The sequence below is a fragment of the Thamnophis elegans genome, chromosome 12, assembly GCF_009769535.1.
Source record: "Thamnophis elegans isolate rThaEle1 chromosome 12, rThaEle1.pri, whole genome shotgun sequence".
NCBI lineage: Eukaryota > Metazoa > Chordata > Lepidosauria > Squamata > Colubridae > Thamnophis > Thamnophis elegans.
Window position 1 is genome coordinate 45,202,824 of NC_045552.1, and position 14,543 is coordinate 45,217,366.

Here is a 14,543-nt window from a genome sequence, read left to right on the forward strand (position 1 = left end):
TCTTTTAGTATTTCCCTGGTAAGATAAGTACATTTCTTGGTTGCATCTTAACAAGTTTGATCACGTGAGATAGTAGCATTGGGGTTTTTTGTGCTGTAGAATACAGATTCCTCAAATATTCTAATCATGAGGCCTATCTGGCAGATTATGTACAAAATTGAGAAACATTAATTTTGTCACAAAACTAGTACATTTGATTTAAGCCCATTTGGCAGTTCACGTTTAAATTGTCACTTAAGCATGGTAGACAAACCTAAAATGTGCTTTGGGATTTGTAAAATTTATGGTTTTTCCAGCACTCTTATAGTCTTGAAATTCCTGAATGGCTTGATTTCCCCTCCCATGTTTAATTATGCACACACACACCCCACACCCACACACTGAGGAAAGAGACCATCTTGAAAGTAAATGTGGTTTATTAAATGGCTGTTAGTTCATAGGATGCATTAGCAATTGTGCAGCATGTCATATACATTTGCCCCAAACATTAACACTTAAAACTCTTGTGATTTGTGTAGCTCAACTATGAGATGTGGACTGCGGACATTCGTTTAACAGCAGAAAAAGGGGCTATCAAGTGCCAGGTTGTGTAGTTTTAATCAAAATATTTTAACATCATCTAAAACTTTAAAAGTGGCTGAGAAATTGACATCACACACCTGCTAAAATTACTTGCACATCATGCAATTGTTTTAAATGTCAAAGGAGGCTCTTTGGGTTTATACTTTTTATGTTTTTTAAAGAAAGGCTATTCTACTAGTTAATATTATTTTAGAAATTTACAAGGACACAGATTCTAGAATGACACACGTTGTGTGCCTAAGATGAACAGTTAAATGCCCAGTTTTATTTACGTAGCGACAACCTGCAGAAACATGAGATCTACACTGTCTAAACTTAGAAATGTTTTTTTTTAAATTTAACTAAGAGAGTCAGTCGTATTCTTGTATATTATCACAGATTTCTTCAAGGTTGTCCATGTCAATTCCAAAAAAGGTCTTCACCCAGGGGAAGAAAAGATGACAAACAATTACCATAGCCACAAAACAGAACTTTGCAAGAAAACCCACTGGCGTTTGATAGTTGCAAAACGGCTCTTAAAATTTAAAACATTTTAAACCCTAACATTTTCCTTCTGTGAGATATTGAGCAAATGGTTTGAGATTATGTTGAGAATATCGAAATACGCTTAATTCATTTTCATCCATTTCCAAATCCAACTTTGTCCTTTTGTGTGTACAGCTAGTCCTTGACTTACCACAATTCATTTAATAACCGTTCAAAGTTACGACGACATTGAAAAAAGTGACTTATGACCCTTTTTTTCTACACTTAGGACCATTGCAGCATCCTCATGGTCAGGTGATCAAAATTCAAATGTTAGGCAACTCATATTTAGGATGGTTGCAGTGCCCCGGGGTCACCTGATTCCCTTTTGCGACCTTCTGGCAAGGAAAGCCAAAATCACTTAACCACCATGTTACTAATTTGACCACTATTTTGATTCACTTCTCAACTGTGGCAAGAAATGGGGCAAGACTCACTTAACAATTGTCTTGTTTAGTGACATAAATTTTGGGCTCAGTTGTCGTAAGTCGAGGATTACCTGTTTGGTTGACTGTTCAACTTGCAGCAATACTATAGATTAGGGGCAGCAACCCATGGCTCTGGAGCCGCAAGTGGCTCTTTCATTCCTCTGCTGCAGCTCCCCGTCACTCAGAATAACCGCCAATGTGTGATACCCACCGGCACGCAATTTATTGAGCTTTTCAACCCCCGGTAGGTCAACCATGGATAAATCCAAGAAAAAAAAAGTTTCAGAAGAAAACATTTAATTCAACTACCTATGCTAGTTCTGTGGGTGCTCAGGAAATAAGTCAGGCATGGGAAAGATTTTGTGGCTCACAGTGTTGTTGTTGTTTTTTTTTCTGTGGGAAATGGGTCCAAATGGCTCTTTTCAGTTAAGGTTGCCAATCCCTGCTATAGATCAAGGAAGCCAGAGAGAAATGTGAGCCTCAACACTTTTACTCTGGCAAGTCAGAAAGCATGATAAATTCCAAGTAATATCACATATGTGTTACCATTGTGAGCTGATGCTTAAATAGATTCAGCTGCCTAAGAATAAAAGGTCTATAATGGAACTAATCTGAGTTGTTTTATTTATTAAATTTCTATGCCCCCATCCCACTTGTTATCCAGAGTGGCTCTGGGCACTCAAATCTCTGACTTGTGCATCTAAAAGCCATTATCGGTAAAGACATTCAATAATTGTTTAGAATTGTGAATAATAACTGAAGCACATTCTCCATATTTTCAATTCTTTTGAAATCACAACATTAACAGAGGCGCAGAGTTTATTTTCCATTTCTTCAAAGCTCTCTCTAAAAACACAACTTCTAAGTAGGAGCTTGACCCGACTTGAAATTTAAATCTCAATCGGAATTCCTTCTACGGAAGTTGGCCCAGACCTGGGGCCTTCAAACAGTTGGGTTGAAGTTTCAGATTATCTGTGTTTATTATGATTTAAGTTTATTATTATTTTGTATTTCAGATCTATGTGTGTGTGTTTTTAAAGAACATTGATGAACAAAAGGCAAATGTTTTTCGGAGCCAAAGATGGGAGATGAAATAAACCTCTTGTCAAAATAGGAAATGAAGTGACATCAAAAGCTGACTCATGTGTTTAAAAGCATGAGTCAATTATTGAATGTCTTTATCAAGACATTCAATAATTGTTTAGAAAAAGCTTTTACTCCTGGGAAATCTTTTGTCTTGAGAGACTACAGTATAAAGAACACAGCCTCGGAGCTATTTACCGGTTCCCTCGTCTAAAAGTCAAACATCTATATATGTGTCAAACATCTATATCTGTGTACCAAATTTCAACCAAATTTGGTACACAGATGACTTAGTCTCTGGAAACAAATATTGTGGGGGGTAAGATATACCCAAAGCCCCTCAGGCTGCGTGTTCTGTTAAGATGCAGCCTGTTTTGCCTTCAAATGGCTTCTACTGTACAGCACAGTGGTTGCCATGGTAATGGCTTCACAGTACTCTACAAAGGGGCTCCCTCTGATAAGGGGAAAAAAAATCCAACATTAGAAATAATGTTTGGTCCGGATATTTCCCCCCTATAAATAAATACTCAGGCAACACCGGATTATCGGCTAGTAGCTTATAAAAGCCAGGAGTTTCTTTATTTCCATAGTTGGGGTTTAACCTGGCTTCATAGATCTCTGCAACAAAAATGGAGGTAAAGAATATTTTTCATATACCATTCTACAGAGATTCTGCATTCTGGGCCTGGTAGCCACATGCCCATCAAGCTGGAAGCAAAGTTCAACATTGACGTCAATATTAGTTGCACCATCAATGTGGCATCACAACATAGATGCTCCCTTGCGTTGACCAGTAACTGCAAGCTGTTCAGCCTCAAATCCTAAGGCCAATTTTGAGACAGGCTCTGACACATCTTTCTATAACCCCTTGCGTTATTTTCATTTGTAAAGTTAGTTGACTCTGAAGGGGGGCCTTTGGTGCTCTCTCAGCCTGGTTGTTTTCTTGCAGAACTTTCATTACCAAACCAGGTAACATCTTCAGGGCTAGAAGTGAATGGGCTTTGCTCTCTGCTTATGTACAAGACGTAATTACGGACCCTCACTCCCTTCTAGCATTGATGATAATACCTAGTTTGGTAATGAAACATCTGCAACAAAACAACCAAGTTCAGAGAACATCAAGGAGTCCTCCTGTCATCCCTAACTACAAATAAATCTCCTTTATTGGTTAGTTGACTCTATAAGCCACCAAGAATAAGCAAGCATGTGTTGTGGCCTGCCAGTGGCCAGCGGAGCTGGCAGCAGATTCGGACAGTGAGGAGATTGGAGAGGAACATGGGCCAGTCCTGAAGTCTGGGGAAGGCTCTGATGAGGGCTCTGCATCCGAGGCAGAGAGGGGGCCAGGACTATCTGACAATGATCAGCTGCCTTCAGAGTCAGACATCTGTGAGGCAGGCAAACAGCTGGAGCCTGTTCCCAGTGTGGGCATGCATAGAGTTGCCAAACGAAGGGAACAGCTAAAGAACAGGGGTCGACTTGGGAGTAAGGTCACAGGTGGATGATGAATGGCCCCTCCCAGAGGAAATAAAAGAGGAGCGAAAGGGGAGTGGAATTTGCAGGAAACAATTTGTTCAATTAATTGGCTCGTGACTCTCCCGAGACTCCTTGCCAAGTTCTGCAAATATCGGCCTGGCAGCTCTCCAAGCCAGATAAGGTCTGTGACTGTAAATCCTCCCTTGAAAAACTTTGCAGGCTCTGAATGAGCAGAATTCACGGCAAATTAATAAAAAGGTTTTTTGTCAGGACAAGGAGTTTGCTTTGTGCTCTTGGGAAGCCTCGGTCAGAACAGCCTTGCTGCATCTACGCACAGAAAGAATCTAAGACATATCTCCTGCAAATGTGTCATCTGCTCTACTCTCAATCTTGCCTTCCTGAGTAGGCAAGTGCATCTTCCCCAGCACTAGATGGAAGGCAGTGCAGTCCAACTTCAACCCACCTTGCTTGCGATGGTGTGAATTCATCCTATCCCTCTCAACACTCAAACTAAGCACAATTTTCAAATCTCAAAGCCAGTTTTCAACTTCATGCTGAAATGGTCCATAAGCATTATCTAATGTTCTCTGAACAACATAACAATTTTGGAACCAACAGCAATAGCAAAATTCCTTTCTTGTCAATTGTCCTTCCAGTCCTTCCTCCTTCTCCACATTTTAAGGTTGTAGCTTCATGCAACAAATCAAAGCACAGAACAAAAATTTACCCCCCATTTGGTCCAAACTTGTCTGTTCAAGATTTGACCCAATTGCACCAAAAAGTAACTACAGTAATATAAAAAAACCAACCCTGCACCCAAATTCTACCAATTAGGTACTTTAACTAAAGATACTAACTCCGTCTGGTTTCCAAGAGGACAGAAAATTGCTCAGAAAGTACATATTAAAGAAAAGTATACTTGTTCAAATAACACTTGACTGCTTTCATTAACAGGCTGTTTTGGAAGCAATCTTAGCATTCCTAGATAATCCCAAAGGGGCTTTTTTCAGGAGGCAACTGGACTTCCTTGTTGTTTTTTTCTTTTGAAGATGTTTCGCTGCTCCTCCAAGAAGTTTCGATAGCTCTGGCAGGATAGTGTGGAATGGAGGGATTTATATTTCTTGCAGGCAACTGGTTCTTTGCAATCTTTTCCAGGGGTGTTGAAGCACTTGGAGGTCTATCAGTGTCCTCAGGGTCACCTGAGTAGTAGTGCTCCTGGTTCCTGTGGCCTGCATTTTTTCCTCTGGGAATCCATTCCTACTCCCACACCATTCCAGTGGTATTTACCCCAAACTGTGCAGCTAAAAAAGTCTGTCTTGCTTAGCAGTAGACATTTTGGTCTGTAGACTTTTAGGTATACAGTTTGGGATGAAGACCCTTGGAATGGTGTGGGAGTAGGAATGGATTTCCAGAGGAAAAAAGTAATTTGCAGACCACAGGAACCGTTTGCACCACTCAGGTGACCCTGAGGACAGAGATAAACCCCCAAGCGGCCTCAACGATCCTCTAAAAAGATGCAGAATATAAATCCTTCCATTTCTCACTATCCTGTCAGAGCTGAAAAAGCTTCTTGGATGAGAAGTGAAACATCTTAAAAAAAAAAAAAACCCTAGGAAATCCAGTTGTCTCCTTAAAAAAGCACCTTTGGGATAACCATGGCCTGGATGACTGAGAATCTCTACCGATTCCTAAATAATATTGGTAATGGACTGATCGTTTCCAATAAAGAAAAAAAAACTATTTATTCGGTAATTATTTATCTCTGCAAACTGAAGCATCAGACAGGTATCGGATAGAGTTTCTCAGCTCTTTGGCGTAAGAAGGGAGAAGACAGAAGCTTGGCTAGCATAAACGCGATTTCTGAATTCCCCAGCCCACATCCCTTCCTGACTCCTATACATCCATACATAGCTTCAGTTGACCAATTAAGTTTGAAAGCAATAACCCACTGCTGAGAATAACTTGTTCAAATGCTGCCTTTGGTAGTGTGTGCTTTCACCCTGACAGATCCAGAATTATCTCAGGCTTTAAGCATTACATGAAGGTGGAGGGCAAGCAAAACAATAACACAACGATATTCATTTTGATGCAGAGTCTTCTGATCAGCCACAGCTTGTCCAGCAGATCTGCTCATTCTTGAAAGAAGCTGGTGGGTCTTTAATCACAATTAAATGAATCCTGTTGGGAGGGAGAAAAATAGGACATGTTATTCATCTCCATCCCTTCGCTAGGATATCTGTCAATTACCGATGGATTACTATTTATTCCCAATCTTTGGGTGTTTTGTGCAGCTCTAATCTAAGGAGTTGGCCTTCAAGACCAAATAGAAATGACTAAAAATGTTAAGGTTTCCTAACCTGTAATAATGCTATTCCGCCATTGCCTTAGGCCAGGGCTGGCGAAGTTTTTTCGCCTCGGGTGCCAAAAGCACAAGCGCATGTCCTCCTCCATAACTTAATGCCCCCCTGAGCCGTGCCCCTTGCATGTTCTTGGGATCAGGGGAAGCCTCCTGAAGCCTCCGGAGTGCGGAAAACGGCCCAATGCGCAAACCGGAAGTTCGGGAATGGACTTCCACTGCTAAGCAAAGTGGTCTTGAATCTGGAGGAGGAGGAGCCAATGCCATGACAATATGGTTGTGCAGTCTCAATGCTCTGAGACCACAGCCAACACTTTTGCCACTGGGTGGTCCAAACGGACCTAAACCATCCCGAAGAGACGGTGAACAGGAAGACTACGTCTTGTTGACCTCGGGGGATACCGCAAAATCCCTGAAAAAAGCAAGAGAAGTTCTTCAAGCCAGCGACCAGAAATCCAGCCAAGGCTGACAAAGTCAGGACGGCTCCAAAGCGGAAGGATATGGAAAGAGAAAGTGTTTCCAGCTGGTGAGGAATTTTTATTGTTTTAAAAAAGAGACTGCCTATAAAAACTCAAAAATCAATTTAAATTGAAAAATAGAAGAATCAAGCGGCGGAATTAAATTTGGAATGGTTTTGGACAGTGGTTATCTTACTTTTTAAATGTTATTTTCACTGATCGAATCTATTCAAACCTTTTGAAATGGATGGATTAAGTTTTCTTCTTCTACCTTCTCCTTGTGACTCTCTGTAATTTACAGACTAAAGTTTTCCTCTTTTATTGCTGTGGGTATTTTTCTAATTCATTTAAAGATTGGACCTCTTTTTCTAATTTGAAATACAAAAAAAGATACAAAAGAAACTCTTTAACAGTTAAACAATTATAGTCAAGTAAAAATGGTGGTATAAGGGTAACATGTATAAATATCTGAGTTAAAATACTTGAGCTAATATGATTTATGCTTGATGACTGTGGAAGAGATGCACGAAAGCCTTTTGTAACCAACTGATACACTATCTACAGTATGTAAAGAAGGAAGATTTTATGTGTTGTGTTTGTTTTGAAAATAAAAAATAAAATTTATTTTTAAAAAAGTGATCTTGAATCTGGTGCCCGATTCAAGACTTTTTTTTTGGCCACAATTGCCAAGTAAATCACTGAAGTCTTTAAATGAATTATGTGGTCATTAAGTAAATCCATCCCCCCCCCCAATTGATTCCCTTGTCAGACACCAGTTGGGATGGTGGCAAATGGCGGCCACATGACCCCGGGATGCTGCAGCCATTGTAAATAAATGCCAGTGGCCAAGCGCCTGAATTTCTATCATGCGTCCTTGGGGATGCAGCGATAGTCGTATCTGTGAGGACCAGTCCTAAATGTCTTTTTTCAGTACCGTTGTAACTACAAATGATTTCTAAATAAACAGCCGTAAGTCGAAGACTACCTGTAGTCTGAATTTGGTTACTCTCCTCCCACGACCTCCCCTCGTTTCAAATCCTAAGGCTCAGATCCTGAAGCTCCTGCACCTCTAGCGGGATGTGGGAGACTTTCTACCAGGAAGTTACCTTCTGCCAGGTTTCTCCAGTTTTTTCAATCACGATTGTCTGAGTTTCCCCCGCAGAGGATGACGTATTTTGGTAGTCATCGGACAGGAGGCCGAGGATGGGATAATGATTCCTGTATCTGGGGGAGAAAAGGGGTGAGAAGCAAAACGTCAACAATGATTAACAGAGTTGGAAGGGACCTTGTAGATCGTCTAGTCCAACTCCCCACCCAAGCAGAAGACCCTATATCACTTCTGACGGATGGCAGTCCAATCTCTTCTTGAAAGCCTCCAGTGATGAAGCTCCCACAACTTCCGAAGGCAACTTCTATTCTATGGGTTGATTGCTCTCACTGTCAGAAAATGTCTCCTTATTTCTACGTTGAATCTCTCCTTGATCAGTTTCCATTTATTATTCTTCGTCTGTCCTTCGGGTGCCTTGGAAAATAGCTTGACCCTCTCCTCTCTGTGGCAGCCCCTCAAATATTGGAAGATGCTTCTCATGTCTTCCCTGGTCCTTCTCTTTACTAACTAGCCATGCTCAGTTCCTGCAACTGTTTAGCCTCCAGTTCCCTAATCATTCTGGTTGCTCTTCTCTGCACTCTTTCTAGAGTCTCAAGTAGATCTTAGTAAGAGCAAGACTAAGATGATCAAAGGCCTGGAGACTAAAACATATGAAGAACAGCTGCAGGATTTGGGTTTGGCTGGTGTAGAGAAAAGAAGGATTAGGAAGGGACATGATGGGACTCTTCCAGTATTTGGGGGGCTGCCACGAAGAAGAGGGAGGTCAACTTATTTTCCAAAACACCAGAAGGCAAGACAAGAAAGAATGGTTGGAAACAAACCAAAGACAGAAGCAACCTGAAATTAAGGAGAAACTTCCTAACAGTGAGGACAATTAACCAGTGGAACGGAAGTTGCCTCCAGAAATCGTGGGTGCTCCATCACTGGAGGTTTTAAAGAAGAGACTGGACAGTCACTTGTCTGAAATGCTTGAGCAGGAGGCTGGAGTAGAAGACCCCCAAGATCTGGTCTATTTCTATTTCTATTATGTCTTTCTATTTCTATTATTCTATTTCTATTTCTATTATGTCTATTTCGATTTCTATTATTCTCTATTTCTATCATGTCTATTTCGATTTCTATTATTTCGATTTCTATTATTTTGATTTCTATTTCTATTATTTCTATTTCTATTATTTCTATTTCTATTATTTCTATTTCTATTATTTCTATTTCTATTATTTCTATTTCTATTATTTCTATTTCTATTATTTCTATTTCTATTATTTCTATTTCTATTATTTCTATTTCTATTCCTATTCCCATTGTTCAAAGCAGGACTATAATCTGTCTATTGCAACAATTGCCACAACTAGATTGAAAGCCAGCCAGGGTTAATGGTTTGGGTGTCAGGCTAGAAATTGGGAGACTGTGAGTTCTAGTCCCACCTTAGACACAAAGCCTGGGTAAGTTTCAGCCAGTCATTCTCTGTCAGCCTTAAATCAGTTCTAAAATCTTGCCAAGAAAGCTACAGCGACTAGTCAAAGGTTGAGTTACACACACACACGCACACACGCACACACACACACACACCAAGAGTTTGTAGAAGGATTCTAGGCCACCCTATTTTTAAAAAAATCCAACTATTCCAGTTGAGCTGTATGTCTAATGAAATATATTTTTATTTATCTACTTTTAGAAATGGAAGACTACATACGGCATAAACATTCTTGCACTGTCTCTATTTATTTTTTTTCTTTGGATTTCTTTATGTCTTTCCTTTTATAATTTTGATTTTCTCCAGCTGAGTGGGAGATCAAATTTAACGTTAACGTTAAAGCAGTGAAACCTTTTCTATTTCAACCTCTCCTATGAAATGCAATTGTCAATCTTAAGCTAAATTAAGCCCTGCCAGAGTGTTGTTTTTTTAATTACATTTTTTTTAAAAAAAAAGACATCCTTGTATATTTTATTCTCAGTAAGTGTATTTTTTTCAATCACTTTTAGCTTTTGCTGTTTTGCTATGGCCTAATTGTCGGTTTGTATCATTTTTAAGTCTGCTGGCTTTTGGGGCTTTATTGCTGATCGGGGCAGAAAGATTGGGGTACCCAAGCAATAAACATTTTTTTTCAGAAACAATTTTATTTATTTATTTATTTATTTATTTGTCTTGTATGCCGCCCACTCCCGAAGGAATCCGGGCGGCTCACAATAGACAAGGGAAGGGGGATAAATAGACAAGACAACACTTTTAAAAAGAACGCAACATTCACAGTTTCCATGGGGAAAACAACCAGGTGCTCGCAATAGCATTACTTTTTTGTGATGATGGTCTTTGTGATTCCTTGGGATGGGTTGATGGCTAATTTTTCTTGCCTCAATCTGAAGATTTCCTAAAAGAGTTTAAAAAAAAACACATTTCAGGCAAAAAGTACATCACCCCGTATAGACTATTTGTCAGTGTATAAGAAATTATGAGCTGGGATAGCCATAACAACAAGTCAGCCAATAGGTGACTAAGAAGCAGGATCTATTGTGAGCCATGGGAGACGGCTCGGGGCCTGGGCGTAGCTTAGTTTGAGTGGTATGTATATGTGTGTATGTATGTATGTATGTATGTATGTATGTACGTGTGTGTGTGTGTGTGTGTGTGTGTATTCGAATCCCAATAAGGGTATGGCTAGCTGATGAGAGCTAAATAGCTTGAAATAGATCCATACTAGTCTCCCTTTATTTATTTATCAGCACAAATACAACACAAAATGTAACAAAGGCAACAGTAAAAATAATGGGTTTCTGTCGTGATGGTTTCTTGTGACGAGCCGATAGACAGAGAATGGAAGCAGTTAGCTTCCTCCCACATTTGGGCATACCAGGGGTTGCGACACTAAAATAAATACATACATACATACATACATACATACATACATACATATATACATACATGTTTTCTGAGGTTTTTGAGGGTGTTAGTATGTAGGTCTTTGGTTATTCGGGTTTTCTCCCGCGTGAAATTGGAAAGACACCTCCAATTTTACGCGGGAGAAAACCCGAATAACCAAAGACATTATATGTGTGTGTGTGTGTGTGTGTGTGTGTTTTGAAGAGACAAATAAAAAAAAAGTTTTTGAACTCTGCAGATCTCCCAAAAGTGGTCCATTTTTCACGAAAACAGGCCCATTTTTTTTTCAAAGGCCTTCAGGGGGCTAGTAGAGTGCTCTGGGGGGGGGGAGGGAAATGACCAAAAACCGGCCCATTTTTCGCTCATTTCTGCCCTCCCCAGCCCCCAGGAGCACTCTGAAAGCCTCCTACAGGCTCTGCGTGGCCATATTGGTGAAGGGGGAAGGAACAAGGTGCGTCTTATACTTCAAAAAATACAGTGTATATGTAAGTTACTTTGTCCTTGCAATAATAGCTTCTGTGATTTTTTTATTCTGTCTCCTGAGTTCTGGTTCTGACTTCTGCTGCATGGGTATTGTATACATGCATCATGATTTATATTACTGTACATAAAGGAGTTTCTTCTATAAATGAATCCTGCTGAATTATTTACTTGTGTGCTGGTTGGATCCAGGGGTGGGATTCAAAAATTTCAGCAACGGGCTCTCTGCCCGGTTGCTGGGTGGGCGTGGCCATGGTGGGCGTGGCCTAGTCGGTCTCCTGCACCATGGTGGGGGGGCACAGTTTTTACCTTTCCCAGGCTCTGGAAGCTTTCCTCGAACCTCTGGGAGGGTAAAAACTGCTTCCCCGAGAGTCTGGACGGCCTCCGGAGGCCAGGAACAGGCCTGTTTCAGGCCTTCTAGAACTTCCGGGAGACCTGTTTTTCTGCCTCCCCGAGCCTCCGTGTGGGCCCTGAACTTATCTCGCATCCAAAACAGGCTACCTGGAGACTCCTGGGAGGGGAAGGGTGGGGTGGGCGGGGCCAGCCAGGGATGGGATCTGGAGATTCTCCGAACCAGCCATAACGTTAGCTAAGGCTTCTCCCGAACCTAGGCGAACCTGTAGCAGCCCACCTCTGGATGGATTGCTGTAAACTCTAACACTATTCAACATTTCATACCTTGCGGTTCCTTTGAGAGCATTCAGAACCTTCCTAATACTTAGGTTTTCTGAAAATAGGTCCCCAAGGAAAGGAGACGTAAAGAGTGACTACGATGAAATTCTACTCATGGGCACCATCCCAGGAGAAAACTGAGATTGAGAGTCAAGTTCTTGGTATTTCCCGATCTTGTTTTCCTTGTAGATGTTTAAATACCAAGCTAGGTGACACCATCAGTGCAGGGGTGAGTGAAGTTTGGCTGGGTTTTATATGCAGTTGCTTGCCTTGTTAGTCTCAGGTGGGGATGTGGTTTCTTCCTTAAAGCTTCCTTAGGGATCGAGCCAAGAATCTGCTCCAACCCTCCGTGTACTGCTCCTTACCTCCTCCTGCCGTTTGATGCAAGCCTCCCTTTCCTCCAGCTTGAGGATCAGGTCTTGGAGTCTCATCTGAAGGTCAGTGTCGCTCCCTTGCTTCCTTGAGAAATCCTTCTGGAATTCGGACAACGAGCACTACAGAAACAACAAAGCTTGTATCAGTAAGTGATCCTACCAACAACTGCTCTGCAGTATCTAAATGTAACAGAAGAGCAGAGTTGGAAGGGAGCTTGGAGGTCTTCTAGTCCAAACCCCAGCTCAAGCAGGAAACCCTACGCCAGGGGATGTCCAAACTTGGGAACTTTAAGACTTGTGGTCTGCATGGCTGGCTGGGGAATTCTGGGAGTTGAAGTCCACAAATCCACGTCTTAAAGTTCCCAAGTTTGGACACTCTTGCCCTACGCCAATTCAGACAAATGGTTGTCCAATCTTTTCTTCCAGTGTTGGAGCATTCACAACTTCTGGAGGCAAGCTCTTCCACTGATTAATTGTGCTCACTGTCAGGAAATTTCTCCTTAGTTTCAGGTTGCTTCTCTCCTTGATTGGTTTCCACCCATTGCTTCTTGTCCTGCCCTCAGGTGCTTTGGAGAATAGCTTGACTCCCCTCTTCTTCGTGGCAGCTCCTGAGATATTGGAACACTGCGTCACCCCCATGCCTTTGAGTGAAGTTGGATCCCTGATGGATCTCACTGTGCCATTTTCCTGGTAACAATGTAGGATCTGTTTGCCCCTACCTTCTTCTGGAAAGCATTGTAATGCCCTAGGCTAGGGGTCATCAACCCGTGGCTCTGGAGCCACATGTGGCTCTTTCATCCCTCTGCTGCGGCTCCCTGTCACCGGTCAGCTCCACAATTGATAGGGCTTTTGGTTAGGACAGGCAGAGGAACAAGGATGCTGCACTCGGATGAGATTCTATGGTGGAGAAACCGGACTTCCGACTGGCTTCAGAATTGAACCAGGGGGGCTTCTGATTAGGACCTTTATGGCTCTTTGAGTATTTAAGGTTGCCGACCCCTGCCCTAGCCTAGTCTACACATCTGGGATGTCCATGCGGTTCAACAACCTCCGCTCAGCTAGGTTCCAGGCCAGACAAGGCCAAACAGGTGTCGACACCTGTAGAGGCTCCAGCTCCACCAAACAGGAATGGCTGAAAAGGGAGTCAAACCATAAGGCGTCTTTGATAAGGAAGCTAACTTACCCGCAGAGTGCGGATCTCTCGGTCTTTATCCTCTCTGAGTTGATTGATCATCTCTACGTAGCGGCTGGAAAGTTCATCAGTGGTGGTCTGGCCCAGAGGATTGGTGGAAGCCTGAGCAAAGGATAAATATTTTAGTTTCTGCAATTAAAAAAACCCCACTAACAGTTCTTTAAAGCAACCTCAACATAATGAGAGATTTATTCTATGGATCTTTCTTTCTTTCTTTCTCTCTCTCTCTTTCTTTCCTTCCTTCCTTCCCATCTTTCTTTTCTTTCTTTCTTTTTCCTTTTTTCTTTCTCCTTTCCTTCCCTCTTTCCTTTCTTTCTCCCTTTCCTTCCTTTTTCTTTCATTTATCTTCCTTTTCTTTTCCTTTCACTTTCTCTCCCCCTTTCTTTATGATTATTTGTTTATTTTTCCTTTCCTTCTCTCTCTCTCTCTATCTCTCTTTTCTTCCCATTCTTTCTCTTCCCTGCCTCAGTCCAGTTTACGTTAACTAACCATCCTTGTTCAAAATCTTCGCTAATATATATTTTTCCCAGTGGGGATCCAAATTGATTGAATCACAGTTCAAATTAAATGCACTTGAATTGATGCTCCTGTATTTTCTATTCCCAACTTGCTTTTTTCACAGTGCAACCTCCGATGTACAACATAAACCACAAACGAATGACTGACATATGGAATTTCCCATAACAATGCTGCTTCTGGATCCAAGCAAGACTTGGGAAGAAAAGAAAGCAGTCCTCAAGGAGACCATTGGGCACAGAGGATGGTGTCCACTCACTGTTCCCCCACCCATCTTTTTTTAATGGAGATGCAGCAGGGTGGAATTCAGCTGGTTTGGACCGATTCGGGCAAAATGGATGCTAATTTTGCATCTGGTTCGCTGAATTGGTAGTTGGACGGACTGGATGGCCCCGCCCGCCCACCCCACCCAGCC

At 41.7% G+C, this 14,543-nt stretch overlaps 1 protein-coding gene across 1 annotated transcript in view; it reads right to left on the reverse strand.

Moving 5' to 3' along the window:
• Positions 1 to 5,814: 5,814 nt before the first annotated feature.
• POF1B (POF1B actin binding protein) overlaps positions 5,815 to 14,543 on the reverse strand; it is a 66,691-nt gene continuing 57,962 nt past the window's right edge. The window contains exons 12-16 of the mRNA XM_032228539.1: positions 13,604 to 13,714; positions 12,412 to 12,540; positions 10,309 to 10,385; positions 8,012 to 8,129; positions 5,815 to 6,269 (exon numbers count right to left, since the gene is read on the reverse strand). Of these exons, the coding sequence (XP_032084430.1) occupies positions 6,249 to 6,269; positions 8,012 to 8,129; positions 10,309 to 10,385; positions 12,412 to 12,540; positions 13,604 to 13,714 (456 nt within the window). The 3' untranslated portion in view covers positions 5,815 to 6,248. The remainder of the gene's footprint in view (positions 6,270 to 8,011; positions 8,130 to 10,308; positions 10,386 to 12,411; positions 12,541 to 13,603; positions 13,715 to 14,543) is intronic.